General features: G+C 49.9%; 15 protein-coding genes across 16 annotated transcripts; 11 read left to right on the top strand and 4 right to left on the bottom strand.

Moving 5' to 3' along the window:
• Positions 1-56: 56 nt before the first annotated feature.
• On the bottom strand, positions 57-2,021 carry PPTG_01709 (hypothetical protein; the record flags this gene model as incomplete). Its single annotated transcript, XM_008895094.1, has 1 exon — positions 57-2,021. The coding sequence occupies one exon, from the start codon at positions 2,019-2,021 to the stop codon at positions 57-59; it is 1,965 nt and encodes a 654-aa protein (XP_008893342.1).
• A 1,075-nt stretch (positions 2,022-3,096) lies between these two features.
• On the top strand, positions 3,097-3,927 carry PPTG_01708 (GTP cyclohydrolase II; the record flags this gene model as incomplete). The annotated part of the gene is made up of 1 exon (XM_008895093.1): positions 3,097-3,927. One exon carries the CDS (start codon positions 3,097-3,099, stop codon positions 3,925-3,927), a length of 831 nt encoding a protein of 276 aa, XP_008893341.1.
• A 684-nt stretch (positions 3,928-4,611) lies between these two features.
• Positions 4,612-5,031, top strand: PPTG_01707 (hypothetical protein; the record flags this gene model as incomplete). Its single annotated transcript, XM_008895092.1, has 1 exon — positions 4,612-5,031. One exon carries the CDS (start codon positions 4,612-4,614, stop codon positions 5,029-5,031), a length of 420 nt encoding a protein of 139 aa, XP_008893340.1.
• Positions 5,032-5,547: 516 nt separating this feature from the next.
• Positions 5,548-7,277, top strand: PPTG_01706. 2 transcript variants are annotated; one of them, XM_008895090.1, is made up of 3 exons: positions 5,548-6,587; positions 6,651-6,835; positions 6,909-7,277. In XM_008895090.1, exons 1-3 carry the CDS (start codon positions 5,601-5,603, stop codon positions 7,219-7,221), a joined length of 1,485 nt encoding a protein of 494 aa, XP_008893338.1. In that variant the 5' UTR covers positions 5,548-5,600; the 3' UTR covers positions 7,222-7,277. The 2 variants fall into 2 exon arrangements, with proteins under 2 accessions (XP_008893338.1, XP_008893339.1); XM_008895091.1 differs by having other exon boundaries at positions 6,651-7,277.
• A 1,305-nt stretch (positions 7,278-8,582) lies between these two features.
• On the top strand, positions 8,583-9,330 carry PPTG_01705 (hypothetical protein). Its single transcript, XM_008895089.1, has one exon. The coding sequence runs from the start codon at positions 8,636-8,638 to the stop codon at positions 9,098-9,100; it is 465 nt and encodes a 154-aa protein (XP_008893337.1). The 5' UTR covers positions 8,583-8,635; the 3' UTR covers positions 9,101-9,330.
• Positions 9,163-11,279, bottom strand: PPTG_01704 (hypothetical protein; the record flags this gene model as incomplete). Its single annotated transcript, XM_008895088.1, has 2 exons — positions 9,163-9,381; positions 9,448-11,279. Coding segments are annotated over 2 exons (2,009 nt in total), but the record flags the coding sequence as incomplete, so codon positions are not given.
• A 134-nt stretch (positions 11,280-11,413) lies between these two features.
• On the top strand, positions 11,414-13,026 carry PPTG_01703 (hypothetical protein). Its single transcript, XM_008895087.1, has one exon. The coding sequence runs from the start codon at positions 11,528-11,530 to the stop codon at positions 12,569-12,571; it is 1,044 nt and encodes a 347-aa protein (XP_008893335.1). The 5' UTR covers positions 11,414-11,527; the 3' UTR covers positions 12,572-13,026.
• Positions 12,465-13,827, bottom strand: PPTG_01702 (hypothetical protein). The gene is made up of 6 exons (XM_008895086.1): positions 13,755-13,827; positions 13,579-13,644; positions 13,345-13,508; positions 13,139-13,282; positions 12,987-13,068; positions 12,465-12,927 (listed from the first exon to the last, which is right to left on the bottom strand). Exons 1-6 carry the CDS (start codon positions 13,800-13,802, stop codon positions 12,679-12,681), a joined length of 753 nt encoding a protein of 250 aa, XP_008893334.1. The 5' UTR covers positions 13,803-13,827; the 3' UTR covers positions 12,465-12,678.
• An 85-nt stretch (positions 13,828-13,912) lies between these two features.
• Positions 13,913-14,526, top strand: PPTG_01701 (hypothetical protein). Its single transcript, XM_008895085.1, has 2 exons — positions 13,913-14,177; positions 14,245-14,526. The coding sequence occupies exons 1-2, from the start codon at positions 13,988-13,990 to the stop codon at positions 14,325-14,327; spliced, it is 273 nt and encodes a 90-aa protein (XP_008893333.1). The 5' UTR covers positions 13,913-13,987; the 3' UTR covers positions 14,328-14,526.
• On the bottom strand, positions 14,374-15,485 carry PPTG_01700 (hypothetical protein). The gene is made up of 2 exons (XM_008895084.1): positions 15,315-15,485; positions 14,374-15,168 (listed from the first exon to the last, which is right to left on the bottom strand). Exon 2 carries the CDS (start codon positions 15,162-15,164, stop codon positions 14,676-14,678), a length of 489 nt encoding a protein of 162 aa, XP_008893332.1. The 5' UTR covers positions 15,165-15,168; positions 15,315-15,485; the 3' UTR covers positions 14,374-14,675.
• A 147-nt stretch (positions 15,486-15,632) lies between these two features.
• On the top strand, positions 15,633-17,207 carry PPTG_01699 (hypothetical protein). Its single transcript, XM_008895083.1, has 2 exons — positions 15,633-16,972; positions 17,049-17,207. The coding sequence occupies exons 1-2, from the start codon at positions 15,650-15,652 to the stop codon at positions 17,073-17,075; spliced, it is 1,350 nt and encodes a 449-aa protein (XP_008893331.1). The 5' UTR covers positions 15,633-15,649; the 3' UTR covers positions 17,076-17,207.
• On the top strand, positions 17,182-18,093 carry PPTG_01698 (hypothetical protein). The gene is made up of 2 exons (XM_008895082.1): positions 17,182-17,595; positions 17,659-18,093. Exons 1-2 carry the CDS (start codon positions 17,377-17,379, stop codon positions 17,965-17,967), a joined length of 528 nt encoding a protein of 175 aa, XP_008893330.1. The 5' UTR covers positions 17,182-17,376; the 3' UTR covers positions 17,968-18,093.
• A 4,064-nt stretch (positions 18,094-22,157) lies between these two features.
• On the top strand, positions 22,158-22,466 carry PPTG_01697 (hypothetical protein; the record flags this gene model as incomplete). The annotated part of the gene is made up of 1 exon (XM_008895081.1): positions 22,158-22,466. One exon carries the CDS (start codon positions 22,158-22,160, stop codon positions 22,464-22,466), a length of 309 nt encoding a protein of 102 aa, XP_008893329.1.
• Positions 22,467-23,021: 555 nt separating this feature from the next.
• Positions 23,022-23,171, top strand: PPTG_01696 (hypothetical protein; the record flags this gene model as incomplete). The annotated part of the gene is made up of 1 exon (XM_008895080.1): positions 23,022-23,171. The coding sequence occupies one exon, from the start codon at positions 23,022-23,024 to the stop codon at positions 23,169-23,171; it is 150 nt and encodes a 49-aa protein (XP_008893328.1).
• A 594-nt stretch (positions 23,172-23,765) lies between these two features.
• PPTG_01695 (hypothetical protein) lies at positions 23,766-24,050 on the top strand (the record flags this gene model as incomplete). Its single annotated transcript, XM_008895079.1, has 1 exon — positions 23,766-24,050. One exon carries the CDS (start codon positions 23,766-23,768, stop codon positions 24,048-24,050), a length of 285 nt encoding a protein of 94 aa, XP_008893327.1.
• Positions 24,051-26,230: the final 2,180 nt, after the last annotated feature.

Genomic DNA, 26,230 nt, shown 5'->3' with positions numbered 1-26,230 from the left:
TGAAGTCGATTTGGCTTCTGCTTAAACGTCTTCGCTTCTTGCTTAATCTCCGCTGGTTATGATTTTATGACAATTGGCTCTGGTGTTGATGGTTCTTCTTGTACTTGAGCTTTCTGCTCTTCCTCTTCATGTATCGGCTCTTCCGCGACTTCAGCGATACTGTCTTCTACATCAAAAGATTGAGAGTACGAGTTGCGTCGATGCGGGCTGCTGTGGGCAGAGGCAGCCGGCGAGAATGGCAAAATTTCCTCTAGAAGATTGTCTTTCGACTGTTCGAAGTTACTTTCGAGCGCACCTTTGCCGGTTGTCAAAGTTCGAATACGTCCTGGTGATGGTGGAGTTGTCGGTCTTTCACTTGTTAGAGGTGGTGATGTTTCTACCAATATCTCCGGGACTGAAGCCAGAGGTTGTGATTGAAGTGGGGAGGGTGGCAAAGAGCTCTTAAACGGATCTTCTACTTTGGTCATTTCCTTGTTGGGCGAGCTGTCGTTGCTGTTAGTGCCGCGACTGCGACGTCGTGACGATACAGGTTCTCTTGGCTTAGGAGGCGATAGGCCCCCTAACAAGTCCATAAGTAAGCTGTCTCTAGCGCTAGCAACGTCGGATTTTGAACTTTCAGGTAGTACAGAGTCAACGAATGACTCCTCTTTCTTCGGCGGAGTCAGTTCAGTGGGGGGTGTCGATGGCTTTGTCTCCACAGATGCAGATTTCTTCGGTTCCTCTTCTTTTTCCTTCGGTTTATCGTATACTGCGTTGTTGGTAGGGGTTAAGAAAAGCTCGGCCAAGAGGTCATTTTGCTGCTTTCCTGGATCTGCAGATACGGGTAGAATCGTTGATACAGGGTCAGACGGTAACTCCACTTTCGTTTTCTTTTCATCAACTGTTTCTTCATTCTTTAAGAGCGAAGATTCTTGCTGACGACGACCTCCTCGAGCACTACTGCGTGGCTCTGATGGAAATAAATCTGCCAGGAGATCGTCTTTTGCTGACAAACGCTGGGTAGGTAGAGGAGAAGGATCAGCTTGAACTTGACTTGCTTTCCTTTCTTCAACGTGTTCTTTTACACTCTGTCTTGTATCGATGTCATCTGATGAATCTCGTGTAGGTTTGGCGAACGGATCGTCAAAACCACCTCTCCTACTGCTAGGCCCTCCAAAGAGCGAGTCAAAATTTGAGGTGGATGTCGTAGCCGAGGTCCCTACACCAAAAGGGTCCGAATCAGCGCCACCTACTTGCCTTCTGCCTCGAGTTCCACCTCGACGATCAGTTGATGTACCCAACATTGAAGACAGTGACGTCGAATTCATGTTACCTTTTGTATCATCTTGAAAGAACGACGCAGAGATGCCATCACTTGGTTTGGCAGATTCATTTGCATCAAAAGTGGGAGGTACTTCAACCTCACGAGACTTATTGGATCCACGAACTGTTGGAGTATACCCTGATATCCCAAACGTATCATCATTCCCGTCGTCTCTTTTTCCGAATGGTTCCGGTGACAGCGGTGGAGACTCAGTAGTTCCAATATCTGTACCACCAATATCGCCGCCAAGCATTTTGGCGAATTCATCATCCAATCCACCCCCAATCTTCCCACCGTTCTTCCGTCTTGCAGCAGCAGCGGCAGCCATTTCCAGCTCGGCAGTGCTATCCCAGTTCTTCGTCGAAGACGTCCAGTTGTCAGTATCGTCGCCAAAGTCATCGTCGTCGAAGGCGTTTTTCTTCGACTTGGACTTGCTCTTCTTCTTGCTGCTACTGGAACTTTTAGCTTTATCCTTGTCTTTGGATTTGTGTTTTTTCTTGTCGTCGCTCTTGTCCTTCGAAGACGATTTCGACTTTTTCTTACTCGAGTCGTCACCCAACAGATCGCCTACGTCGAAGTCGGACATATCGACGTCCACATTGTCGCGAGCTCCAGAAATCGAGATCAGGCCACTTGTGAGATCGTTTCCTCCGCTCTTCTTGGGACCAGAACTGCCTTTAGAGGCGCCACCGATCGGTATAAGATCGTCTAGCGGCATCGCCTCCTGTACAGCTTCAGCCCTCGATCTGTGGTTGTTCTTAACCAAATCGTATCTGATGCTCTAGCGTTGAAGCAATCGTTTCATTGTCAACTTCCTCCACTTCCCAATTGCGATAAAATAAGATAAATTTGGTACTCGAAAGGTAACACTTTTTTTTTCTTTAAGAGTGGCTCATTTCCAACGTGCGTTTGAAACACCATTGGTTCATTCGTCTGCAACGGCGGCAACTTGCACAACCATCACTCCTGTCTGCTTGGTGCGTCAACCTATACGATTACGAAAACAAAAATTGCCAGAATGGGGGTATATAAAATCGATTTTGTGAGTCAAAGATCATCTAAACTACTCCGATTTTGTCGGTACTTGCCTTTCAGCCAATCATCGATTGGAGACTACAAGTGTCGACCTCAGCAAAATGCTATGCGTCATCATCGTGCTCCGAATAGAAGACCCCTACGAACCACAAGATTAGCAGCGGTGACCTGGCAAACATTATGCCTCCTCGCACTGATCGCAAACAGTGCTGTATGCTGCCATGTTGCCAACAAATGGCACTTGTGCCAGTCAAGCGGCGAGATAGCCATATTTAGCTCGGTGCAGCTACACGACTGGTGTGGAGTGCTTATTAATACTGAAAGGTCAAGAAACCGTCGAGGCAGCGCCACAAAATCGCTCGAACTTCGTTGTCCGAAGCTTAGCAGTGGATAATGCAATGGACCATCGAATACGTCGCAGTAGCTCGTCAACAATTTCGATACCGTAGCTAAACGCGCTGCTCTGCTCTCCCGTGGACAGCGGCCAAACACCAGCATTTTTTCCGTAAGAAAGCACCTGTCATCTGTTATTCGCCTTCATCATTCGATGCATCGTATCTCAAAAATATCAAGTTCCACAGGCTCCCTTCGGACCCAACGTGCCAAGTCGAGTGATTGCGTGTCGTCCTGCTCACTCCCCAATCAGTCCGCCAGGCCATAAGGTGCTCAGAGTCAGACGGCTAAGCGCGACGAGACCATCACGCTGTCTCTCACCTCGTTGGGAGTCCTGTACGTATAGATCAATAGACACGGCACCCATGACGCAGCTACAGAAGCCCCAGAAGCCCGTGGTGGACATCGCGCAGTCCTTCAAGCACGTGCCGGTTCTGGACGCCGACGCCCCCGGCCTCACGTGTCTAGGCGACCAGGTCACCACGACGTTCGTGGCCGAGACAGCGTTGCCCACGGATGGCGGCATGTTCCGCGTACGCGCCTACCGCTCCGTTGGCTCACTGCGCGAGAGCGAGCCCATCGCCATGATCACCGGAGACGTACGCGGCAAGCGCAACGTACCAGTTCGCGTGCACGACCAGTGCTTCACGTCGGAAGTGTTCGGCTCACTAAAATGCGACTGCAGGGAGCAGTTGGACTACGCCAAAGCGTACACCAAGCAGCACGGCGGCGTGGTCATCTACATGCCACAGGAGGGTCGTGGTATCGGTTTGGCCAACAAGATCATGGCCTACTCCATGCAGGAACGCGGTCTCGATACGGTGGACGCCAACCGCGTATTGGGCTTCAAGGACGACTATCGTTCGTATGAGCCTGTGCCAGCGATTCTCAAGGACTTGGGCGTCCAGTCTATTCGACTGCTGACCAACAACCCACGCAAGATCCGATTACTGAGTCAACTTGGCATCACAGTCGAGGGACGACTGCCCGTGGTGATCAAGGGCGGCGAGTTCAGCCAAGGATACCTAACGGCGAAGGCCAAGCGGATGTCGCACTTGCTGCCTGCGGACGGCAGTGGTGAAGATACGTCTACTGACGAGAGTCAGGACGAAGAGGAGCAGCAGACGAACCCACAAGAAGCTGTAGCAACCGCATCACCGACGGCATCGTCGTCCTCGTCCTCTGGAGAATATTAGCGGAAATCCGCCTTAAAATTAAGCGGGAAGACGATCATATCAGCGGGTGCTGGGGATGGATGGCTTGGCCACGAGGACATCGATGACCTTCGCGTGCAATGCCCTCCCAGCCCCTTGTCGACCAGCCCGTCCCAGTCTTCCTCGCCGTCGTGTCCAGCTTCAACGTTGAGCGAGCAGTGCTTGAAGCTGAGTGAGCGGCATTTTTTGAAGTGGGAAACGACCGCGACTCGAACAAGCTGTAGACTATTTAGCACGCCTAGCAGCGCATTGAACAAACATCATCATTATGCCAAGTTATTCACGTTGCTCATCCAAGAGGACGAGGCGATCTTTGACGCATATCAAGTGAATCAGTTTGGGATCAGTTGACATGGGAACTGAAGTGAAACCGCAGGAAAACGAACAGTCACACGATTGGTTAATACTCAACCAATCACATCCAGCTATTTTGCTATTTCAATATTACCCAATCCTATTGCTACACGGCGGTTCCTCCCTCCATTTCAAAGCTAACAAGCTGAGAAGTGCGTTTACTTTCGCGTCAAGGCACGGTTGGTAGCTTCTCCTGGGCAATTCCATTATCCCTTTCCGCTGGACGACGAAGAAGAGGACGCATTTGAGCACCAGTACCGCTGAAAACCCCGCCTGAAACCGTGCTGTAGGCGCAGAAATCAAGACTTAAACATGCTGGATGATAATCGCAAAATTGGCACACTGCTGCTCGGCTTGGGCTTCGCGTTCCTGATGCTGGGCGTGCTCATGATCTTCGACGCAGCCATGCTGGCACTTGGCGACGTGCTGTTCCTGAGCGGTGTGGCGCTCACCATTGGTCTCTCGCGCACGGTGCGCTTCTTCACGCGCAAGGAGCGATGGCGCGGCATCGTGTGCTTCTTGGGCGGCATTCTGCTGGTCATGCTGCGCTACCCGGTGATCGGTATGATTATCCAGAGTTTCGGATTTCTCAACCTGTTTGGCTCCTTCTTCCCTGTGGCTGTGGCATTCCTGCGCCAGACGCCTGTGATCGGTAATGTGCTCAACCTGCCGGTGATCAGCGAGGTTGTCGATCGACTAGCGGGAGCACAGAAGCGCGGATACCAAGTGTAATTGCAAGTGTTTTGGCGATATGGAGATATAGGAGAAGAAGTGATAGAAGCACAAGCGCAATGGGAAGTTCTCGAGGAATGATAATGTGCGAGATATTTGACTGCCATGTTCATGTAGCATTTTCAGAGAAAGCTTGTCAAACTGCTTTAACTGTTGCGAACATGTTAGCATGAAATTTTAGGTGGTTATGCTAAAAAGACTGATCGCCTGTGGTGTGTTAGTACAGATCTTGTCGTAGCGTTCGCTTCTGAAGCTCTATCCTCGTCACTCAAAGACTGTAGCTTGTTGTCACGCGTGTCGTGATGACTTACAGTGTCTCAATCAACAGCCCCATCCTGCCCTCGTTCCAGCCTCCCCGCCATTCAAGCTGACTCACGCGATCGCCTCGCGTCTCCATTGCATGTTGCTCGCCGTGTTTAATTCGCAGTGGTACTCTCAACTTTGACTTGTATTTTGTCCAATCCAAACTCATAAAGTATATTTTCAGCCAATCCACATCCACCTCACTGCAGATGTGCTCGCCAGCCAAGCCGTCACTTTAGAATCGGACACCGACGCAGTAGATCACTATGCCTGCCAGCTTCTTCAGCTCTCTACGCGACCGCGTAGCCGCCGTGGACTCGCTCTTGTGTGTGGGTCTTGACCCTCACGTAGCTGAACTCCCTGAGGCCACCGCCGCTGCGGCGCAGACCTTCTGCCTCAACATCATCGAGCAGACGCACCACGTCGCGGCCGCCTACAAACCCAACTCGGCTTTCTTCGAGGCTTTCGGTGCCGAGGGTATCACCGCGCTCCACGCCGTCATCAAGGCTATCCCCGCTGGCATCCCCGTCCTTCTAGACGCCAAGCGTGGTGACATCAGCACCACAGCCGCTGCGTACGCCGTCTCCGCCTTTGACAAACTCGAGGCGCACGCCATCACACTGGCCCCATACATGGGCGCAGACTCCATCGACCCGTTCGTACGCGGTCACCCTGAACGCGGCTGCTTTGTGCTGTGTAAGACGTCGAATCCTAGCGCGAACGACTTCCAGACGCTGCCCGTGGGCTCGCGTGCGCTGTTCGAGGAGGTGGCAGCCAAGTGCGAGCAGTGGAACTCCGAGGACAACGTCGGTCTCGTAGTGGGCGCCACGGACGTTGAAGCGCTGCGTCGTGTGCGCGCTGTGACGCCCAATCTGTGGATCCTGGCGCCTGGTATCGGCGCCCAGGGTGGCAATCTGGAGGAGGCCGTGACGGCCGGTCTGTCAGCCGACGGCCTGGGTCTGCTCGTGCCTGTATCGCGTGGTATCTCCAAGGCCGCCAACCCCAAGGAAGCGGCCGAGTCTCTGCGTGACGCCATCAACGCTGTTCGCAAGACGAAAGTGGCTACATCGACCATTGTAGCCAAGTCGAGTGCCAACGAGTTCATTAAGTTCGCACTGTCGTTCGGTGTGCTTAAGTTCGGTGACTTTACGCTAAAATCGGGCCGTAAAAGCCCCTACTTCTTCAACGCCGGGTTGTTCCGCACTGGTCGTGCACTCGGTCAGCTCGGCAAGTTCTACGCACAGGCGATCCATGTACGTTGGATACAGTGATGAAATCTATGAAGATACTAATGTTTTTTTTATTGTAATTTATAGGATAGCGGAGTGGAGTTCGATGTGCTGTTCGGTCCGGCCTACAAGGGCATCACACTGGCGGCTGCTGTGGCCATCGCGTACGCTGACATGTACGGCGTGGACATTCCCTTCGCGTATAACCGCAAGGAGGCCAAGGATCATGGCGAGGGAGGCGTACTCGTCGGTGCCGATATGACTGGCAAAAAGTAAGTTGCAATGGTTTTTTTTTTAGTTTTTTTTTTACGTGATTTTTATTTATTGTGTTTTTTTCTTGAATAGGGTGCTGATTATTGACGACGTGATCACGGCTGGCACTGCTATTCGTGAGGCTTTCGGGATCTTGGAGAAGACGAACGCGCAGGTCTCGGGTGTTTGTATCTCGCTGGACCGTCAGGAGAAGGTTTCGATCGAGGACACCCGCTCTGCTATTGACCAGGTGAGGGAGAGCTTCGGTATCCCAGTGATCAGTATTGCCACTCTCGACAACCTCGTGGGTTACCTTGAGACCGTGGACGCAGAATCGGATGACAACGCTTCGTACCTGCCGGTCATCCGTACCTACCGCGCCGAGTACGGCGTATCCAAGCAATAGATTGCTACAGTTTTAAACTCGCAGTCATAATAAAAAAGCGATGTGAACGTCCTACATGCGTTGTATTTGTTTGCTGTAAACGTTAAAGTCCCAGGGAGAACAGACTTGCTCAAACAAATTCACTGGCCTCGGGAGCCTCTGGCGGCGGTAACGTGTTGGACATTCTCGGGCTATCATCCGCTGCAACTGCGCTCAGGGCAACGACAGCAACAACGAGAGCGATGAGCTTGGTGAGCTTGAGCATATTGAAGGCTTGACTTGATTGAATATTAACGCGGCGGCAAATTGCGTTGTGATATGGACGATCGTTTGATTCGTTCACTTACTTTATCGAGGAAATGCCATGTTGTTTATTGGAGCCAAGCTCGTACTAAGGTACGTAAATTCTTCCCATACTGTTCTCTGATGCAAAGCGAAATTGAATTGGACGATGAAGCGAATGCCCTTTACCAAATTGTTTATCAGCAGACGCAACGAATAACAATCTTTTTTTTTTGCTTTGCTCTACAATTTAAAACGAATGTACAGTGAATTGTTACCATCGCGTTCCTTTTATTTCTCGATAGAGGCGATGTTGATCACAGGGATATCAAAGCTTATTATCCTCGATCGAAACCTGTTTCTGTGGAAACTCACACTCGAAATCTGCGTGCACACTTGATGAGCTCGTTAGAAGGAGTCCTTGTGTACACAATATGGCATCGACGCCGTGGATGCCATATTGTTTACACTAGGATTCCTTCTATTGTTTTATGATCAATCCACATGTGACGATCCGAAGAGAGTTATCTGCTCCTCGGCTGCTTGGGTAAACAACATGGTATCGCCAAGCCAAGTTGCAGACAAGCAACAAGGGTGTTTCCGTTTATGGACTCGAACGATCGTCCGTTTATTGACTTTGCGCTCTCCACTACTCAATTTGCCGCCGCACCAACACCCGAAGCAGGTCAAGCTTCAAGATGCTCAAGCTCACCAAATCCTTCACACTCGTCGTCGTTGCTATTGTCGCCATGGGCGCGTGTGCAGAGGACAAGTTTGATGTCCATATCCCAGTGAAAGGCCCGCTAGAAATCCCCGACCCACCACGCGGACGCACGGCTGATGAGCAGGTTTGAATACGTCCGTACTTCGGTAACAAAGGTTGAACTCTTACAACCACATAGGAAACAGCAAGAGACAATTAATCAATCTGCTTTTTTGCTCGGGACTTGACGGTCACAATGATCTATGTACTGTATTATGACTACAGACGAATGTAGGTGTACTGAGAGAAGCTACCAAATCGATTTGCATTTTGTTTTTAAATAACTACCAATCAAATCGTCTAATAATTCAAACGTTTTTATCCAATAAAAAATATTCAATCACCAACCAATCGAGCGGCTATCATTGCCAACAGCTCCGGTCGTCAAGCATGTTCCAGCGTCGAGTGATCGCGAGTGCCAACGCCGTAGAGCGCGTGGCCAGCAACCGCCAGATCCGCCGCAAGACACGCCACCCGGCCAACCTTCGTGCACTGCAGCGCCAGCCTCAGGAGGAGGTGGTCGTGCCGCCGCTCAAGTACGAACCGACGTATGTTCCGGAGAAGGTGAGCTTCAATGGCTGGTCCCCAGCCCCAGAGGCGCCGCTGCCTGGCCTGCCGTTCCACGTGAAGCGTACAGCTGTGGGCCTGCAGCTTCCAGTGTACAGGGACTTTAGAAACGGCCGCACGCGCGTGCTGACTATCCTGCGCCGCTACAAGGGCGACGAGCAGGAGCTGCGTGACGAGATGTCCAAGGTGTGTCAAGGCAAGGAGGTGATCGTGCGTCCGGGCCGCTTGGAGGTCGTGGGCGACCACGCTAGCGACATCCGCAAGTGGCTTGTGGGTCTGGGCTTTTAAAAGAAGAAGAGTCTGATAAAAACATAGACAACAGACTTTGTTTTGGTAAGAAACAGAATCAATCGGGTCCTTGTCAATGGAAATTCGTGTTTTATTGCAGACTGTTACAACGAGTGCATTCCGTACACATCGGCAACTACGTTGTTAAGAATATCAGACACACTGACATCTGAGCACGCGACGAGGATCAGATCCTTCTCAATAGGCAAGAAGTACGGGAACGTAGCGCGGTTCATCGACAGGTTACACAGCGTAGCGACGATAATCCGAGCGGCTTCCGGCTACAATGATAAACACACAAAATAAGAAACAAAAAAATAATAAAAAAAAGGAAAAAAAAAACTCACCCTTCCAACACACGAAAGGAGCGAGCCTGCCAATCGACGCATGCATCTTGGATGTTGAGCCACCCGGAGTTTTGAATCATCATCATAGTCAGAAAGACGGAAGAGAACTTCCAATGCAGCGTCACGCATCTCATGATCCAGTTGGTTCCCTTCGTCGAACGCCACTGAGGCTGCATGCGCCCCACCGACATGAGGTGACGACGTAGTGTGACGCACACCCTCTGGACTCACGTATACGACGCCCATACCCACACCTGACGGCAGTCCGTCATTCTCCCAGGGTGCAGGCCACCTGCTATTATCATCTCCATCGGTCATATCATCTTCCGAGTCGGACTCTGCGTCCATGTCATAGTCTGCTTCAGTCGGAAATTCGTGACTTTGTTGCGTTTTATGCTTCGATCCACGCGGTAGAAACTCCTGTCGTGAACAGCCGAGCAACGCCACCACACGGTCAAGTAACGCTGGATCTTGAAGAGCTTGACTGGAAGACAGGAACTTCTTAATGGCTACATCTCGACATACATTCGTGAGTAGTTCACAGGCTCGAAGTACGATAGATCGACGCTGTTGCTTGAGTTCTCGGTCCACCAGGATGCGACGTAGCTCACGGAGTAGACATTCCAAGGGCAGAACGCGTTCCTTTTTCCATAGTTGGGAGGTTAGTTGGTACTGTGGATGCCACACTTCAAGTGTAGCTGGCGGATGAAGCGCCAAAAAGTCGATACGCTTCGAGATGGCGCACAATGTATCCAACACATGGTCACCGATGTCCACAGCAGCTCGTGACCGACCAGTACGAGAGTTCCGGGCGTCACTAGTGTTCACATAACGTAACGCCATAATGAAGAACACGCACAACTCGTCGTGTGCAGCGATCGGCTTCTCGTTCGCACCGATGATTGCCAAGTTGCGTAAAATGTTTAAAACAAGCAGAGCCTTGGAGTCCAGCAGTTCACGCTCGCCGTCATCTACTGCGAGATTCAATAATCTGCGTCGTGCAGACTGTTGCTGCATTTCCTGCTCATCTGGCAGCAATTTGCACGACACTAACTGGCGATACAAAGCGTCCAATAGACCCGGCACATTATCCACCAATAGCTCGTTCTCATTCGCCGTAGCGTTGGCATTCGATGTCGCCGTGTTCTGATGCTCCTCCGCTCCGTCTCCGTAGGATAATACAGTCAGCAGATTAAGTGCTGACAGCACTTGCTCTGGGATATCTGAGTCTAATGCCAGCACGATGTTATGCAGCGTTCCAAGGTGCGTCTGGAGCTCTCGTTGAGCTTTGAACCTCTTGTTAGCTCGAGGCAATGGGGTTCCGCCCATACCGCCCTGTGCATCCTGAAGATCCTGTGTTGTGGCCACGGGGGCTGTGTCACCGTCTGTTTCTTCTTGAGCGCGGCGCTTGCTCGGCAGTACATTCATAGTGGTCTCGGAAGGTGGGAGGTCTCGTCCGAAGAGCTGTTTCTCCTCGAATGCTCGCAAGTAGCGGTCGTAGTGGGCTGCTAACTGGTAAGGCATGAGTCCTTTGATGTTAAGCCCGTTTGGACCCAGAATTTCGGGCCATTGTTGACGCTGAGAGACTATAGTGAACCCCCCACGAGCCACTACTTCTTCGTACAACTTGAGCCAGTCGATAGCAGCGCCCGTGGGCGTTTTAGGAAGAGATTGCAGAAGAGAAACCTCGTTGCGGCCTTCGACGAACTTTACCCAGTCGCGAAGAGTGCTCTCACGCGCCGCATCGCCCCGACAAGTGAGCTGAAGTGCCAGCAGCGCCTCCTTCGCTGTTGGTGCCATTGTGGTTATTCTTGGGAATGTATACAGCATGTATACACCATTTATGTAATTTTAACAATCTAAAACGCTGATTCGATGATTGGTAGAAATCCACCGAGTGGACATTTCAACCAATAAGCTCAACTGTGTATGTGATTGGTAGAAATAACAACAAATCTACGTGAGCCCTGATGTTGAAGAGCTTTTCCTAACGGGGCCCAAACCAGACGGACCTGTCTCCAGTTGTCCCAGTGCACTCTATCTCTTCTCGCCGAGAACTCACGTGAATTCAGACACAGTCATGAGCGAATATGACGTGGCTGCCATGTTCTCCAAACACTCGGCGCGAATTATCCAACAGCATCGCAGCAGCAGCAGCATCGGGAACGAGTCTCCAAGACTGACTGATCTTGAAGAGACAGATGACACTCACAGTGTCCAGAGTGCTCCTACGAGTTCTTCTCGCCCAATGGTCAGTCGTAACGGTCTGTCACGACCAGTGACTGCCTCACTGAGTCTTGAGGAGGTACAACAGCAACTCGAAGAGCTTGAGAACGCTCCAGCTCCAACTAAAGAGGAGATCGAGGAGATGTTGGCCCAGTACTCAAGCGGATCGAGCAGTGGCTCTGAAGACGAGAGCTCTGATTCATCGACTGATAGTGAATCAGAAACGATCATCATGAAAGTCCTCATTGTAGGCAACGCCCGCTGCGGAAAGACCAGCACCATACGAAGATTCACTCAAGATGAGTTTAATGAGGAGTACGTAAGTACCATCGGAGCGGATTTTGTGGAGAAGATCATCGAATATGACGACCAATTGACCATCAGCTTGCAGCTGTGGGATATTGCAGGACAAGATCGCTTCGCTAAGTTTACACGCGGATACTTTCGCGAGGCCAGAGGAGCCGTGATCGTGTGCGATATTACGCGAGCGAACACGATCGACGCGGTCGTGAACTGGAAGAACGAGATCGACACGTGCTGCAAAGACTTGAACGAAGGCGCAGAGATCCCAGTCGTCATGGTCGCCAACAAGAGCGACTTGTTGATGGATCCCATGGGTGCATTAGATCTCGGCGTTAACATGCAGAAATGCGTCGACAAGAACAACATCGTGGAGTGGTTCAGAGCTTCGGCTAAGAGCGGCGAGCGTATTGGCGATGCCTTCCAGTGTCTGATTGATCGTATGGTTAAAGACCATCGCAATGGCAAGGAGAAAGACAAGAACAACGAAGTTAACAAACCCAAAGATGAGATGGCTACACCCGAGATCATCCGTCTGTCCCAACCCCCGCAATACAGAGCTGTCAAGCAACAAGGCTTCGCTTGTGACTGCAATTAGAGGAGTGATGTCGCTGTCACATGATAACCTCTCATTTCTTATTTTTAGCATTATCGCCAATAATGCAGTTCAGATTGACAGTATCCCTCGCACATTTGACACCCTGTCTATGGGCGCGGACGTTTGCGGCGCACTTCAGCAGCCAGCGTGGCTGTGCTGTGTAGGATCTCCTTGCCTTCGGATGGGCGTTCAATGAAGTACGGGTCCAGGTCTACTGCAAAGCGGCGAATCTTCTGCGAGGCCTCGTCGATCTTCTCGTCCGTCGTGAGTGCAAAAATCTCGACAAGTAGAGCTTCAACACGGAGATTTTCCAGATCTACAAGACGATATTCATCCTTTTCATCTTCGTTTTTCAACTATAGCAACAGATATTAGCAAAGATACAGCCGTATGGTCGGATACAAGGACAACTTACCGCCTTCATGCGTGTAGCTTCAACGGTAATACCGTTCGGAAACTGCCATCGCGTACCAAGACGCATGTACCTGTAGCTGTGGCTATTGGCAGTGACAACAATTTGTAAATATTAGCTTCATACAGTGTCTAAAAGTAAGATATTCGTCGTACCGGAAACCAAGCGTATTGAGGAACGAACGAACGTTCTGACCGACGGATACAGCGATCTGGCTGCGGAACGGAACACCTAATGGAGCGCTTCCTACATGCTCCGACATCTTCTTGCGCTCCCATCTTCCGATGTATCGTAGTTCCCTGGTAATACAGCGTAAGAATTCTACCTCTATGTAGCAATGATTTTAACGTTTTTAGCTTACCATTTCTGTCCTCCGTCGGATGGCATTTCGACAGCTTCTCCCTGGAATGTGGTAGATCCAGAAAACACGTGACGTGCGCGAACCTCGTAGTGTGGAACACCGTGGATGTACTGCGGACACTTGTCATCGAAGTTGTAGACGTACTCCTTATACGCGATGTCCTCCTGCAACGATTTAGTACCGGAACTTAATACGTAAGGGTCTGGTATAATACCGTGGTTGGTGCGTGGTTACCTTGACGACGCTTTCGTCGCAAAGCCCACTGAGGCGTTCGACGAATGACGGGAAGTGCTTGAAGTTCTAAGGATGATATCGCCCACAATACGCAATCAATCGCCATAAAGATTAGGCACCATATTCTCCGATGTCTCGTAAGCATAGTATTGCTCTTGGTGTGTATGTAGACTCACCACTTCCCCCTGCAGCACGCACTCGAAGCACTTGCCCGCACGCGCCATGTTGGGACTGCTAAAGTCGTGAAGTGGCAATTAAAATAATCCTTCCCATTGGTCTAAATTAAAAAATCTGATATTATTCGCTGAAAATATGCATTTACATACGTGATTGGTTGAAAAGAAGCGTCTGTGAGCCACATGCTCATTAACTGCGCCAGACTTGAGACTTCCAGGCAGCGTAAGGCAAGATGGTGTGGAATCGCGTCAAGTTCCCCAACATGGCGGTGACCTTCATGGGCAAGAACGCACGCACACGGCTGCGTGACAACCAGTACGTCTTCCGCGTAGAGCCGCACTACACCAAGCACGAGATCAAGGAGTATCTGACCAAGGTTTACGACCTTCCAGTGGCTAAGGTCAACACCATGAACTACGAAGGTGCGTTTAGCAGCAACGAGTGCTATTATTCGTTTATTAACAGGCTGTGTGTTGTTACTATCAACAGGCAAGTTTAAACGCGCATTCCGTGGGCGATACGTGTACAAGGAGAAGGACTGGAAGAAGGCCATTGTGACCCTCAAGGAGTAACTTAGGCGCGTAGTTAAGGCGGTGGAGACAGCTACACATTCTAGCAGCGGATATAGGGCTAACTCAACTGCTGAATGGAAGGATATATCCACCGTATTCTTTGTGTTTAAAACCTGTCATCATAGCAAATATCCTCTTACAGACGCAATAATAAAACACAGCCACGCGCAGTTCTTCCACTGCTCCGATGTTATGCCTGGCGTACTAGTTGTACTGGGATTCTCTTAAGAAATTACGCTCCCTGATGCGAAACCTATAGGACATCAAAGGCGGGCGATAAAGTGGCCTCCAACACGTCGCGTCCCTGTGAGCCCCTCTGTAGCTACAGACCGTCTCCTCGCGTTTCTCTTAATCCTGCTGGCTAACGTCCTCGAAGTTGTCCACAAGGTCGGGCACCTCGTCGTCGTCATCGTCAGCAGCGGCGGCCGAAGCGGCCTTGGCGGCCTTCTGGGCGGCCGTGTACGACTCGGCGATCTGCTTGAGGTTAGCGAGGTTGTCCGGGCCCAGCTGGTTGATAATGCCCGGCAGCAGCTCCTGCAGCGACTTGGTCTGGTTGAAGCCCGACACGGCGTACGTGTTGGAGGCGATCGAGGCCTGCACCTTGGGGCTCTGGAAGTGGATGACCTGGCCGTCAGCCTTGAAGAGGTTCACCTCCTCCACGCCGGGGATGGGGGTCACGCCCAGCTTCTTCAGGGTCGCGCCCAGCTTCTTGTCGTCGGCCGTGGCCGTCTTGTGGGCGGCTTTGCGCTTTCGGCGCACCGTGCCCTTGCCGCCCGTACGGACGTCACCGAACTTGGCCGCGAGGCGTTCACGCGCGAGAGTAATAGCGTCAGCCATGTTTCTATTGGCAAATAAAAGGATATGGTTAGTTTGTGGGTGATTCCAAGTGGCGCTCCTCTCGCTGGATATGGAGAAATCGACTCCGATCTGTCCTGTATCTAGAGAGAGCTGGCATGGATAGGAAGCCCATTAACAAGGGGGACGCACCTTGACGTAGAAAACTGGAGTTAGTAGACCAGGCAAAAATGATGCTGCTGGAGTGGCAGACAACGTTTCCAAGGCTGTCGGTGCTGGGTCGCTAATTTGTAGCATAAAACGGGGTGAGGACTATAATCACTTGTTCTTTGTATGTCAGGGATGCCGCACCCACCACTCACTTTTAAGAGTCCGGTGCAGGCGTTCTCAACCAATGGATAGATTCAAGGAAACCCATTGGCTGAAAAGAGCAAAAGTTTTCTACCAATTGAGTGATACCAGCGCAATACTGTTAAAATTGATGTACACCTTGCATAATGAATATCGTGTCCTCATTGCAGAACATCATGAACCAAGATGACTTCCGGCAGATGCTGGCTACTCGCGAGGTCAGCGGAGACAAAAGAAGCTACGGAGGCAAGCGCAACTTGTCTGATGCGGACCTCGCCGATATTAAGAAACTGTCAGTGAAGAAAGCGAAGAAAAAGAGTAAGAAACCAAAGAATGCAACGGCTTTAGACGCCGCTGATCCCGATCCTCGACCAAAAAGTCAGTATCGAGACCGAGCAGCCGAGCGACGCAGAGGTGACACTGGAGACATGATCGATGCAGAAGAATACAAACACTTAGACACGGAGCAGAGCAAGTTCCTAGGCGGAGACATGGAACACACGCATCTAGTCAAAGGGCTGGACTTCGCGCTACTTGCTCAATTGAAACGCGAGAAGCAGAAGCTTCTGGCTGCGAAGCAGGAAGTGGCGAGCGAAAATACCGCTGATAAAGTGGAGAGAACGAGGCCGCAAGATGGTAAGATTACTTTTAAAACACGAATGGGGAGGCTGGTCTACTTTCAAGCATGTCAGAGCACGCCGGAAATCACGACGTCGGTCAAGTCGGAGCTGTTTTTACCGGGCAGAATGTACTACACATTTAATCTATCGCCTACTGAGATCGAGAGTATCCCTGTGAGTGTACAACGGAGCAAAGAAGACTGTCCAGAGCCAGATGAAGTGGTTAGTGGCATTGTAGACGAGACACTCATTGACCGAGTGGCAGAGTTGATGAACAGCAAGAAGAGCAATAAGAAGATGCGAAAGAAGAAGAAAGCAGATCATTACCGTCGTGATGAGAAGAATGTTGAAGAGCAGGCTGATGCAGACGTAGCGATGGTTGAGGCTGACGTTGCTGCAGTTGACGAAGACGAAGATATCTTCCCTGATGTGGGCGAGTACGTCCCCATAGACAAGCGTACGGACGATGTATCCGCTGATATATCAAAGAAAGAAGCGGTTAAAAAGGCTGGTTATTTCACGAATTTGAGTGCTTCGATCACTGAAAAGGAGGAAGCAGCTCGAAAGAAAGAGGAGGACGCAGAGCGAGCATGGAAAGAAACGTTACAGAAGGCAGTGAAGACGCAGAAGAAGATCGAGCGTGAAAAGGAACGGAAAGAGAAGGAGGCCAAGATGATTGACGAAGCAGATGACTACGCGGAGTACCAGGGTATCGCTGCATTAGGTGGAGATAGCGACGATGAGGATGAGGAAACTGTTAGACGCCGCAAAGCTGCAGGACTCACGACCCAAAAGGATGTTGACCCCGAGGAAAAGGCACGTCGGAAAAAGCAAAAGCAAAGCAGCAAACTTGCGAACGACCTCGAAAAGATCAACAAGGTAAGCTGTTTTTTTTTTCATTTGTATTGATGTAGACACTGGTAGACGTACTAATGCACGCTGTCGTACCACTTAGATCATGGAGGACAAGTCGAACAAGTAATACTAGTAAAATTCCATGCACAAAAAAATTGACGTAACCAGTAGAAGTTGTTGGTAGCGTGACTTTTATTATTTTTGTGGAAAAGTTGAATACTGTGAGAGTCAATATTAAATTTTACAATTTTTACGGTCGATATCTTCTTCGAAACGTCGCGACGGATCCACCCGGTGGAAGCGAGTCATTCCTTCTTCTCCGTGGCACGAGCGACCTGTTCAACACCTTCCTACTCGAACGCCAGCTAGATACACACCTCTCTTCTGTCCACGCCCACGCAGCTCAAGTCTTCTCCAACGCAGCAGAGATGGCAGATCTAGAGCGTAACGACCAGTTCGGATTCCTGTACGAGAACCGCGACCCGTGCAATGCCATCGCGTTGCTACAACTCGGCGTGACGCTTGTGTCTTTCTTCTTCACGTACACCGTGTGGTGGTCGGGCCTCTTCGGCGTTATCGTGGCTGCTATGGGCTACTACGGCTCCGTCCAGCCCGTCATCCAGAGCAAAGTCAGCTTCATCCAGTTCGTACGTGTCAAGTGGCTTAATCTGGGATTTTCTAGATATTGTACTAACGAAACGTTGTTATAGTACTACTTCGGCAACTGCTTCATGCTGCTGCTACAGGCCATCTCGGCTGTGGTGTTGTTCATCCTTGTGAGTGAGTGGAAGAATTTTGACGCTTGGGCTTGGGGCGTCATCATCTTTGGCACGTTGTCCTTCGGCGTGCAGCTCTTCGTCACATACGTGGCTATTCAGCGTTCGCACGCGTACCGAGCGGAACTGATGAGAAATCCTCCGCCGGCGGAGAATGTTTACGGAGGCAACTCGAACGGAACTGTGTACACGGCTATGGGAGCGGGATACAAGGCGCCAACGGCACAGATCAAAACAATTTAAGCAGATGACGTAGACTTCAAGTGCAACAGGCAGCAGAAGGATGCATATTTAGTCTATAGTTCGGCTGCTGCGGAATCGTTTGCAATCCTGACAATACTTCTAAGACTATCCTGTTGATTCTCGTTCTGCATCGACTCATTCTTTGACCTCCTCTCTATCTCTTGGTTCGATGCTTGGCTTTTATGGGTAGGCGTTTTCATGTGAGCTCGTGGGTGTGAACAGTCTTCCGTCTACTACGTAGTACATATTAGAAACGACATTGTCGTGTAGAAGTTAAGCAAATAAGCAAGGCCCTCTTCATGAAAACATGCAACAATATGCGCAGCAAGACCAGATTCGACCGTAAGCGATAGGTAACGACATCAAGTTGTACAAGCCTTCTATAGGGAAAAACACACACATAAAAATCAAATAGAAGGCCAATTTATTATCAGAAGTTGGCAGAAATTAAAACGAAATGTGGAGTGGTGAAGGCAGGTCCGTGGTAATTAAAATGTTGGATTAATATAAGTCCAAGTTCTACCAAAACAAATAGTTCAGGTAATTACATACATTGCTACCAATTTTCTAAGCATATAGCCATGCATACACGACCCACCTCATACACCGTTTCACACTAAAAGTTAAAAACCCAAACTAAAAAGATGCAATTCGTGCTACATAGTACTTACCGAAGAAATGCTCTTACTCGTAAGAAAATTTCTTGGTTTCCAAACTCTGTTAAATTATATTATACTAGTGCTTTGTATTAGCCTTTTTACTATAATATAATTTAACAGAATTTGGAAACCAATTAAATGGCACAAATTAATAAAATTCAATTTTAAAACCCAATGAATTATTTCAATAATTTAATTTTGACCACCCCTAGGTGAAGACCATGGTGAGTGGGCACGAAGCTTGAAACAAAAAAATACTTATTATCCATAATAAGTATTGTGCTTTGGTTAGATAAGTGTCATGCTTCGGTTTGGCAAGGTTCGATTTATATAGATCGATGTGTACTTATTTAGGTTTAACGTAACCTTCCATGTAAACGAATGATAATGAATTGTAGTGTGTTTGCTTTATGCACAAGATCAGGTGAACATTCCATGAGGTCAAACAAGAGGCCATTGGCTTTGCGCGATCAACGTCGCCAGTGCTGTGCTGCTTACCGAGAGAAAGGATACACCCGCTGTCGCAAGTGCGGCAACCTGCTGGAGAGAGATTATACCCATAACCGTGTGGGGCGTGGTGTAATCGGACGCTATCAGAGAGCACTCGTAATGGCCCGCCGCCGGTAGGAGGGTGGTCTCGTGCGCCGCTACGCAGTCCGGAACGTCGGCGAGAAGAACCGCGCGGGGCTCCGAGCGGCGCGGGGTCCAGCCAACGCACCCAGGTAACGTCGCTTAGTGGGGATAACAGCGTCGTGGCGGTGAGTGTCGCGAGCCGTACGCGAGGCCGTGGGTATAGCAGGAGGGTTCTCGTCCTCCAAGATTCGATCGACGATATGCCGAAGATTGTCCACCCTATCCACAAGGGGCGCGGGGTCATCGCGCTGGAAGAAACTAATGAGAGCCCTCGTAGGGAGGGCCACACAAAAAAGGTACGCGGATTAGTGGGCATATACCAGTACTGAACCGGTATCGCTGTAAACAAACAGCTGTAGACGAGCCGTAGACGAACCACGAAAGGTCGTCAAATAAAAAATAAGACTCTGCCATGAATGAGCCTAGACTCCGACGTGTTAATACCCCCCCCCCACCTCCACCACCACCACCACCACCACCCCGAAGCTGTGTATCCTTCGCACGACCAAGCAGAACAATCTTTGCACCAGTGAACGAAAGAGCACGGCTTCAACCTGTCACGGCGCCGAGTTCGGTACACAGATGATGTCGAACGGAAGGCATAGGCTCAAAATTACAAGTGTGACCGCACGGGAGTGCCGCAGAACACTCAATACTTAACCCAGGAACGCGCACGATGCGAAGGTCAAAACGCTCGGGCTGCCCTTTGTGGATTACACTTCATGCAGTCATCAGGAAGGACACCGACGGTCCTTGGAAAATTGTTTATACTACACGAAGCTCCCACCACAACCGCAGAACCTTCCAAAAATATTCGTGTACATGCCGCACTTAGATGTCACATCGCTCAGCCACTTTGTGAGCACTTCAGCGACAACATCTGAACTGGTAGAGCTTCAGACTGCTGCAGGGGTTCCAGTTTCGACAATACAAGACACGGTTCTAAGTACTGACCCAAACTCTCTCGTACTCACCAAGGACATCACAAACATGAAGAGCGCTTACGTAGATGTGATTTAGCATCTCACAGCGCAATCGAGGCGCAGCTCTTAGAGCTTCGGGAGAAAAACTTTTTTCCACAGGTGGAGTGTTAATCCACAGACAAAAGAGTTAACCCACCTCATTTGGGACCACCCTGCCACGACCAAGCTTTATAGACTTTACCACGACATATTTGTGGCTGACTGCGCCTAAAAGTCTAACATGCACCAACTTCCGCTTCTCAATATCATTGTGATCACTGGTGCTAACACTATACTTCCGGTGGTTCAGTGTTGACTTCCTGGAGAGAAAGAAGAAGATTTCGTGTGGGCTTCAACATGCTACGACTTATCACGACTGAGAATGATATCGATTCTCCCAATATCTTTCTTACTGATCGGATTCTTGCCTGCATGAATTCTCTGGATCGTGTGTTCCCTGATGCCCCTTCGATGATATGTCGCTGGCACATGACCAAGAATGTGGGGAGTATGGCCAGAAAGCACTTAGGACAAGTGGATGTAGAGGAACCAGCACCTGGGTAGCCCAAGAATAAATGATAATGCACAATTTGGACTTGTAGTTTTACCCGCACCTTCAAACTTGCGCTTCAACTGGTTCTCGGGCGCTTGGGAGTGTCATTGCAGTAGAACTGGTGCTTGTGAAATCCGGCATCTAAGTACCGTAGTACTTGCATGTTAAATGTAGCGGCAGCGTGTCCTGGACAACATCAGGACTCTAAGACACACCCTCGTACGTTAGGGAACAATAGATTCGGTGGTTCTTCGCCTTGTATGCCACGCCGCTGTGAGTGAGGTCTCCCCGGAACAGTGATGGTCGAGGCCTCAGCTTCGCTCCTGGTGGTGAAACATCCGCCGTGCTCGTGTAATCTAGTTCCTGATTTGAAGTGCAAATATCATGCTATCTGAAACTCTGCCGGGGTGGATGGCCTGGAACTGAGCGATATCAGCAGCTTGATAGTCTTGGTGCGGCTCTTGGTCAGTTCCACCACGGCCGTAACGTATGAACGAGAAGGTTTCGGGCATTCAGCCCGGGTGAATAATTGCCAAGACCACACGCAGCTCCGGTTTCAACTCCACCTTTGAAGATTACATTTGCTTGTCCGTGACGCGAGATTGCAAACGGTACTTGTCGTCAGAACCCCCCCCCCCCAACACGATTAAAAACGTCCTGGTAGGTACACTGCTTCGCTTTGGCGAAAGCTCCGGAACTTCATGAGAAGGAAACGTTAGATCCACAGGCAAAAAGTCGTGAGGGAGCAGTGGCCTGACGGCCTCGGAGATTGCCATCTCCAAATAAAACCTGAAAGTGAGATATATCCGTATGTAACGGGAAGACCGGATGTAGCTGGAAGATTCCCGTTACACCCGGTGGGGTCCAGAACGGTTCTAACCGGCGTGCATTTTTTGCGTGAGGGCCCTCTCCACGAGGGCTCTCGTTAGATTCTCGCCATCGCGCTGGAATGGAGGATTGTCGTGATTGGAATGGCGCTAATGTTGCGCAGCGTCTAAGCCGTCTTGCTTGGAGAATAACATCTGGAACGGGAGAACCAAGAGTTCCGTTACCGCGTAGGGAGGGGGTGAGGATCGCTGGAATGGAGACACGGCGTAACATTTGTGTCGCGAGGGATAGTCGCTGGGTGGTACAGTCGGAACCGACCGACGCTTAAGTAGGAAGGAGGTGTAGCGCTGTGGGAAGTTGTAGCGTGTACGCGTCCCCTAGTACAATTAGTATCCTCAACGGTCAAATGAATCTTGGTGCCAATTTATTGACGCCCATGTCCGTCACAGAAAAGGACTAATGCCATCAGTAGATAACAATTTCACGTGTCTACGGGCCCTACTCTATTGTGCGTGAACTACGGGCGTCACCCCCCGTATTCCCGTCCTTCTTGGGATGGATCGCCTCACACATAATAACACCAACACGTGTACATTCGTGTCGAACATCCCGTCGGACGCTGCCGACAATCCTGCAATCACCAACTCAGAGATCCCCGTAGATGAGAGTCGTGAGAAAACCCACGACGTTATCTCTGCAATTCTGAACGGTGTCGCCACCCGAAACGGAGCCGCGGCTGCTGCACCAGGAGTGCGCACTCGAGCCGTCACAAAGACAGCGCCATCGTCTATCGCAGCTTGGGCGTCACCGACGCTGATCAACTCACGTCAGCACTGCCGCGCTGCTGGGGAGAACGAAGTCTAGCAGAAAGTATTATTAGACCTTGCACAACTAAAGTATAATACCGAATAGAACGCGGTAAAGTAATACAATGCTAAGTGAACTGAACGCCCTCGCACAGGGTGTTCTAATAAAAAAAACGCACCATCAAATAAAATACGCTAGAATAGATCTCCGTCGCTCACCAAAATCTGATTCTGGCGTTGCTCTTTGCGCAGGAAAGCAGCAGAACACTAGTTTCCTTGTAGATTTTCGCGTTCGCGTCAAGTTGGTCAATGCTCCTCCACTCAAAACCTCGACAGGACTCCAGAGCTCGTGAATCGTGGCTCATTCTCCAAGATGCCAGCGAGAAGAAAGAGCGTTGAACTCAGTATCAAGAAGCAAGCGTTGGATTAGATCGCCACGGAGGGAGGTGGTGTTCCATCTCGGGCTGAAGCGCGCTTCCGGCGGCGTGGATAGCGCTTTCGAGAGTGGTGGGGCAAGCGTGACGAGATCCTTGCAGCAGCTGGCAGTCGTCGTCGTCTTGAAGGTGGAGGGCGACGTCCTGTGTTGGGTGAACTGGTGAACACTCTCGTCGACATGATCTACGACCTGCGGATCAGCAAGGAGAAGGTGACCCGTGAATGGATTGCAGCTCAAGCCCGAGATCTTTTCCACGGTAGCGGAACGAAAGAGGAAGCTGAGGAGCACCCGATCCGATTTATGGCATCCGATCCGTGGGTGGCCTAGTTCACGCAGCGCAATGGATTCAGGTTGTGTTGTCGCACCAATCTCACTACGCTCACCGACGAAGAGCTGGTACGTCGCGCTGTGTCTTTCGTGGGCTTCTGGAGACGCACAAGTGTGAAATGAATCTCGATCGCACGGTGATAACGGACGAAATGAAATGGCTATCTCTTTTCAAGACCCTAGGATCGCGCTGTAGACGTTGTTGGACGCCGCCATGTCGTCATACACTCAACGGGTTTTAATTCAATGTGAATTGCAGCTGCTCTGGCGGTGACGGCGCCCGGGAAGAAGCTGCCACCCTGCCTCATCTGGAAGCAAAAAAAGTCGTGGTCCGACTAAGCGTCTTGGAGGGTGCTACGTGTCGTTTCAGCCCAGGGCCTGGGTCGATCAAGGGCTTCTGTTGCAGTGATTGGAGCGCTATTTCCTGCAAGTAACGCAAGCCACGGGACAGTAAGTGGTATGGGATTCTATGAGAGCCCATATCAGCAAGAAGGTGAAGACTCGATGCGAGGAAAAAGAGATCAAGTTCCTGGCGGACTGACGCCGTATCTCTAGGCTGGTGATGTGGGCGTATTCAAGTCTTTCAAAGACAAGATGTCCGTGCTCATCGATGAGTCGATAGAAGTGGTCGTGTCGTGGGTGACCACAGCTTGGCGTCAGGTTCCGAATAGTGTCGTGCAGCAGAGTGTGGACAAGTGTGGCTTCTTCGCAAACTCGAGCGACTGGTTTATCAGTAAGCAAGATGTGTACGGGTCGCAGTTCGATGCTGCTTGGAGCGCCCGCAGCGATGTGAGCTCTGATTCCGACATCGAGGACGACACTAACAGCACTTTTGATGAGGTGCTTGACACGCTGGACGAGATCGTGATCAATGAGTAGAAGATTTAAGTATCTTCAGCTTGTAACAACTGAATACATCTGCTGGTATTGATGGTTCAGATTCAATTTCTACTGTTTGTGAGCGAATCAAATAAAACACGGTTCTAATAGAACGCTCATCATGTATAACACCGCACACAGGCTGGGAGGATGTTGTATAACAATAGAACGCTGAGTACTATTCGGCATTATACGTTATAATGTTGCGCTCCAATTTAGCTCCTGCTGGTCAATGTTGCGCTGAGCGATGTATTCTTTTGAAAACGGCCACAAACCTATTTTACCGTCGAACAGAGTATTTCTGTGTGGGTCATATCTGTAACATTTCAAATCATATTATTTAGAATATTATATAAATTTTAAGGGTTATCAAAACGAAGTTACTCCTTGCAAGAAACATGGTCTTCTCCACGTGGTGTGAGTTCTGTAGAAGGCGTTCTGGTGGCTTTTCATCGGGCAGCATGAACTATCGACATGTCTTCTTGTCGTGGTTAAACTACTTCTCGACTACGTTAAGCATTTGGTCGAAAGCATTTCCTTCTGTTTCTTCATCGCGGCTTGGCTAAGACACCACGAAACTAAGGGCCCACTCCAGCTTGCGCTGTCGATTCTGGACCGGCTTATTAGTGTTAGTGTGCACTACAATCTTTGTTGGTCATCATATTGACGATGAGTCCAACAGAGAGACCAAGACTCGGGGCAGCTTGCTGGTAGTTAATCCGCTACTCGGGCGGCACAGCACGGATCATAGCTTCAACAGCGGTGCGATCATATCATTTACGACCCCAGTTTTCGCTGTACCTGCTCGCTCGCTACGTCGTCCCTCAAGTCGCCAGCACTGACAGCTGTGCTGTAGCATTTTTCAAGTATTTGACTCAAGACAGTTGGCGTAAGACAAGCTGGCTACATTCAAGTTGCTCAAGCTACGAACACTCGATCACGTGATAGGTATCAACGGCAGCGTGAGAGAGACCGGACCAGGTCACTACCGAACGCTCGCCGGATCCCAAAAGTGATCAAGATATCGCTAAATTCAGGCCGTACCTTTTCGTTATAATGGGGCTGGCTGGATTCGCATTCAGTGACACTAAACTAGCAATTCACGGTACGAATGCTTGATGGCGGTTGGAGCGACTCTTGGGAAGCCTTGGCGACTGTTTGAACGCTCGGCGGAGATCTGGGAAGGTGAAAAAACCGTTGGGGTGTCTGTTGGCACGCGAAGAGATCCATAACGGATCATATTTCACTTGATATTTGTATACATGATTAGGATTGCACAATAGGGAGAGCCCGAAAGGGCAACACAAAGAACTGAACAGACTCTCCGTCCAACCACATAAAGCGAGGCTTCAAGGTAAGCGTCTGGATAAGCTTGTGTGGGTGTGTTATGCCTGTCGATTGACTCGAAGCTTACTAGCGAGGGTTCATCTGGCAAGTCCAAGAGTGCATGCTGGCCGACTATATATCGGACGTTTACATGACGGCTTTATTGTGCCTATTTGGGTAGAATTTTAACGGGGTTTACTGATCGGACCTGAAATGAGGATCTGACACTTGTTTGACGTGGTATGGGTCTGGTATTATAGAGATCAGGTATAAGGATCTGACTCGTTATTGGAGGTCAAATTTTGAGCTTTGCATTGGCAGTTCCAGCTCGACAAAAAGAAGTTTTCATTCTAGCTTTCGCTCTTGATATGTTGGCAAGGAGGATAATAAACAACAAGCTATATCCCTCAGTCAGCAGCTCTATTATTGTTTATCTTGTCAATACTATCCACCATTAGTGATCAGGGCTAGCTTTGAATCGGCAGTCCCGGTTTGATCCAGAGAAGTTTACATTTTAGATTTCGCTCATGATATGTTGATAAGAAGTAGAACAAAACATACAAGCTAGAGTTCTCAATGAGACGTTTAATTTTTTATGGTGCCGTTATTATCCACCGTTAGAGTCAAAAGCACGTTACATCGCAGACTCAGCTTGGCCGAAGCGCTGCAGGATTTCGCGGGTATGGTCGGAATGAGTAACAAGAATGATCGAGCTAAATATTCACGTCCTGGCTTCGAAGGTTTATTATTTACATTCGTTTCCAATACGAAAATGCGGACTGTTTATGTGCAACTGCTAAATGTTCGCTACAATTTTCAAAGCGCCGTTCACTTGGAAGCAGTCTCAAGGTTGC

This window comes from Phytophthora parasitica (assembly GCF_000247585.1).
Source record: "Phytophthora parasitica INRA-310 unplaced genomic scaffold supercont2.3, whole genome shotgun sequence".
Lineage (NCBI taxonomy): Eukaryota > Oomycota > Peronosporomycetes > Peronosporales > Peronosporaceae > Phytophthora > Phytophthora nicotianae.
Note: the sequence above shows the minus strand (reverse complement) of the source record. Positions and strands in the feature narration are given on the sequence as shown.

Coding starts and splice junctions, on each gene's coding strand:
- PPTG_01706 (XM_008895090.1), top strand. CDS start 5,601: ATGCCTGCCAGCTTCTTCAGCTCTCTACGCGACCGCGTAGCCGCCGTG. Junction 6,588..6,650: donor TCTACGCACAGGCGATCCAT/GTACGTTGGATA, acceptor TGTAATTTATAG/GATAGCGGAGTGGAGTTCGA. Junction 6,836..6,908: donor GCCGATATGACTGGCAAAAA/GTAAGTTGCAAT, acceptor TTTCTTGAATAG/GGTGCTGATTATTGACGACG.
- PPTG_01705 (XM_008895089.1), top strand. CDS start 8,636: ATGTTCCAGCGTCGAGTGATCGCGAGTGCCAACGCCGTAGAGCGCGTG.
- PPTG_01703 (XM_008895087.1), top strand. CDS start 11,528: ATGAGCGAATATGACGTGGCTGCCATGTTCTCCAAACACTCGGCGCGA.
- PPTG_01702 (XM_008895086.1), bottom strand. CDS start 13,802: ATGGCGCGTGCGGGCAAGTGCTTCGAGTGCGTGCTGCAGGGGGAAGTG. Junction 13,509..13,578: donor GCGACGAAAGCGTCGTCAAG/GTAACCACGCAC, acceptor AAATCGTTGCAG/GAGGACATCGCGTATAAGGA. Junction 13,069..13,138: donor CTCAATACGCTTGGTTTCCG/GTACGACGAATA, acceptor CACTGCCAATAG/CCACAGCTACAGGTACATGC.
- PPTG_01701 (XM_008895085.1), top strand. CDS start 13,988: ATGGTGTGGAATCGCGTCAAGTTCCCCAACATGGCGGTGACCTTCATG. Junction 14,178..14,244: donor CAACACCATGAACTACGAAG/GTGCGTTTAGCA, acceptor TACTATCAACAG/GCAAGTTTAAACGCGCATTC.
- PPTG_01700 (XM_008895084.1), bottom strand. CDS start 15,164: ATGGCTGACGCTATTACTCTCGCGCGTGAACGCCTCGCGGCCAAGTTC.
- PPTG_01699 (XM_008895083.1), top strand. CDS start 15,650: ATGAACCAAGATGACTTCCGGCAGATGCTGGCTACTCGCGAGGTCAGC. Junction 16,973..17,048: donor ACCTCGAAAAGATCAACAAG/GTAAGCTGTTTT, acceptor CGTACCACTTAG/ATCATGGAGGACAAGTCGAA.
- PPTG_01698 (XM_008895082.1), top strand. CDS start 17,377: ATGGCAGATCTAGAGCGTAACGACCAGTTCGGATTCCTGTACGAGAAC. Junction 17,596..17,658: donor AAGTCAGCTTCATCCAGTTC/GTACGTGTCAAG, acceptor ACGTTGTTATAG/TACTACTTCGGCAACTGCTT.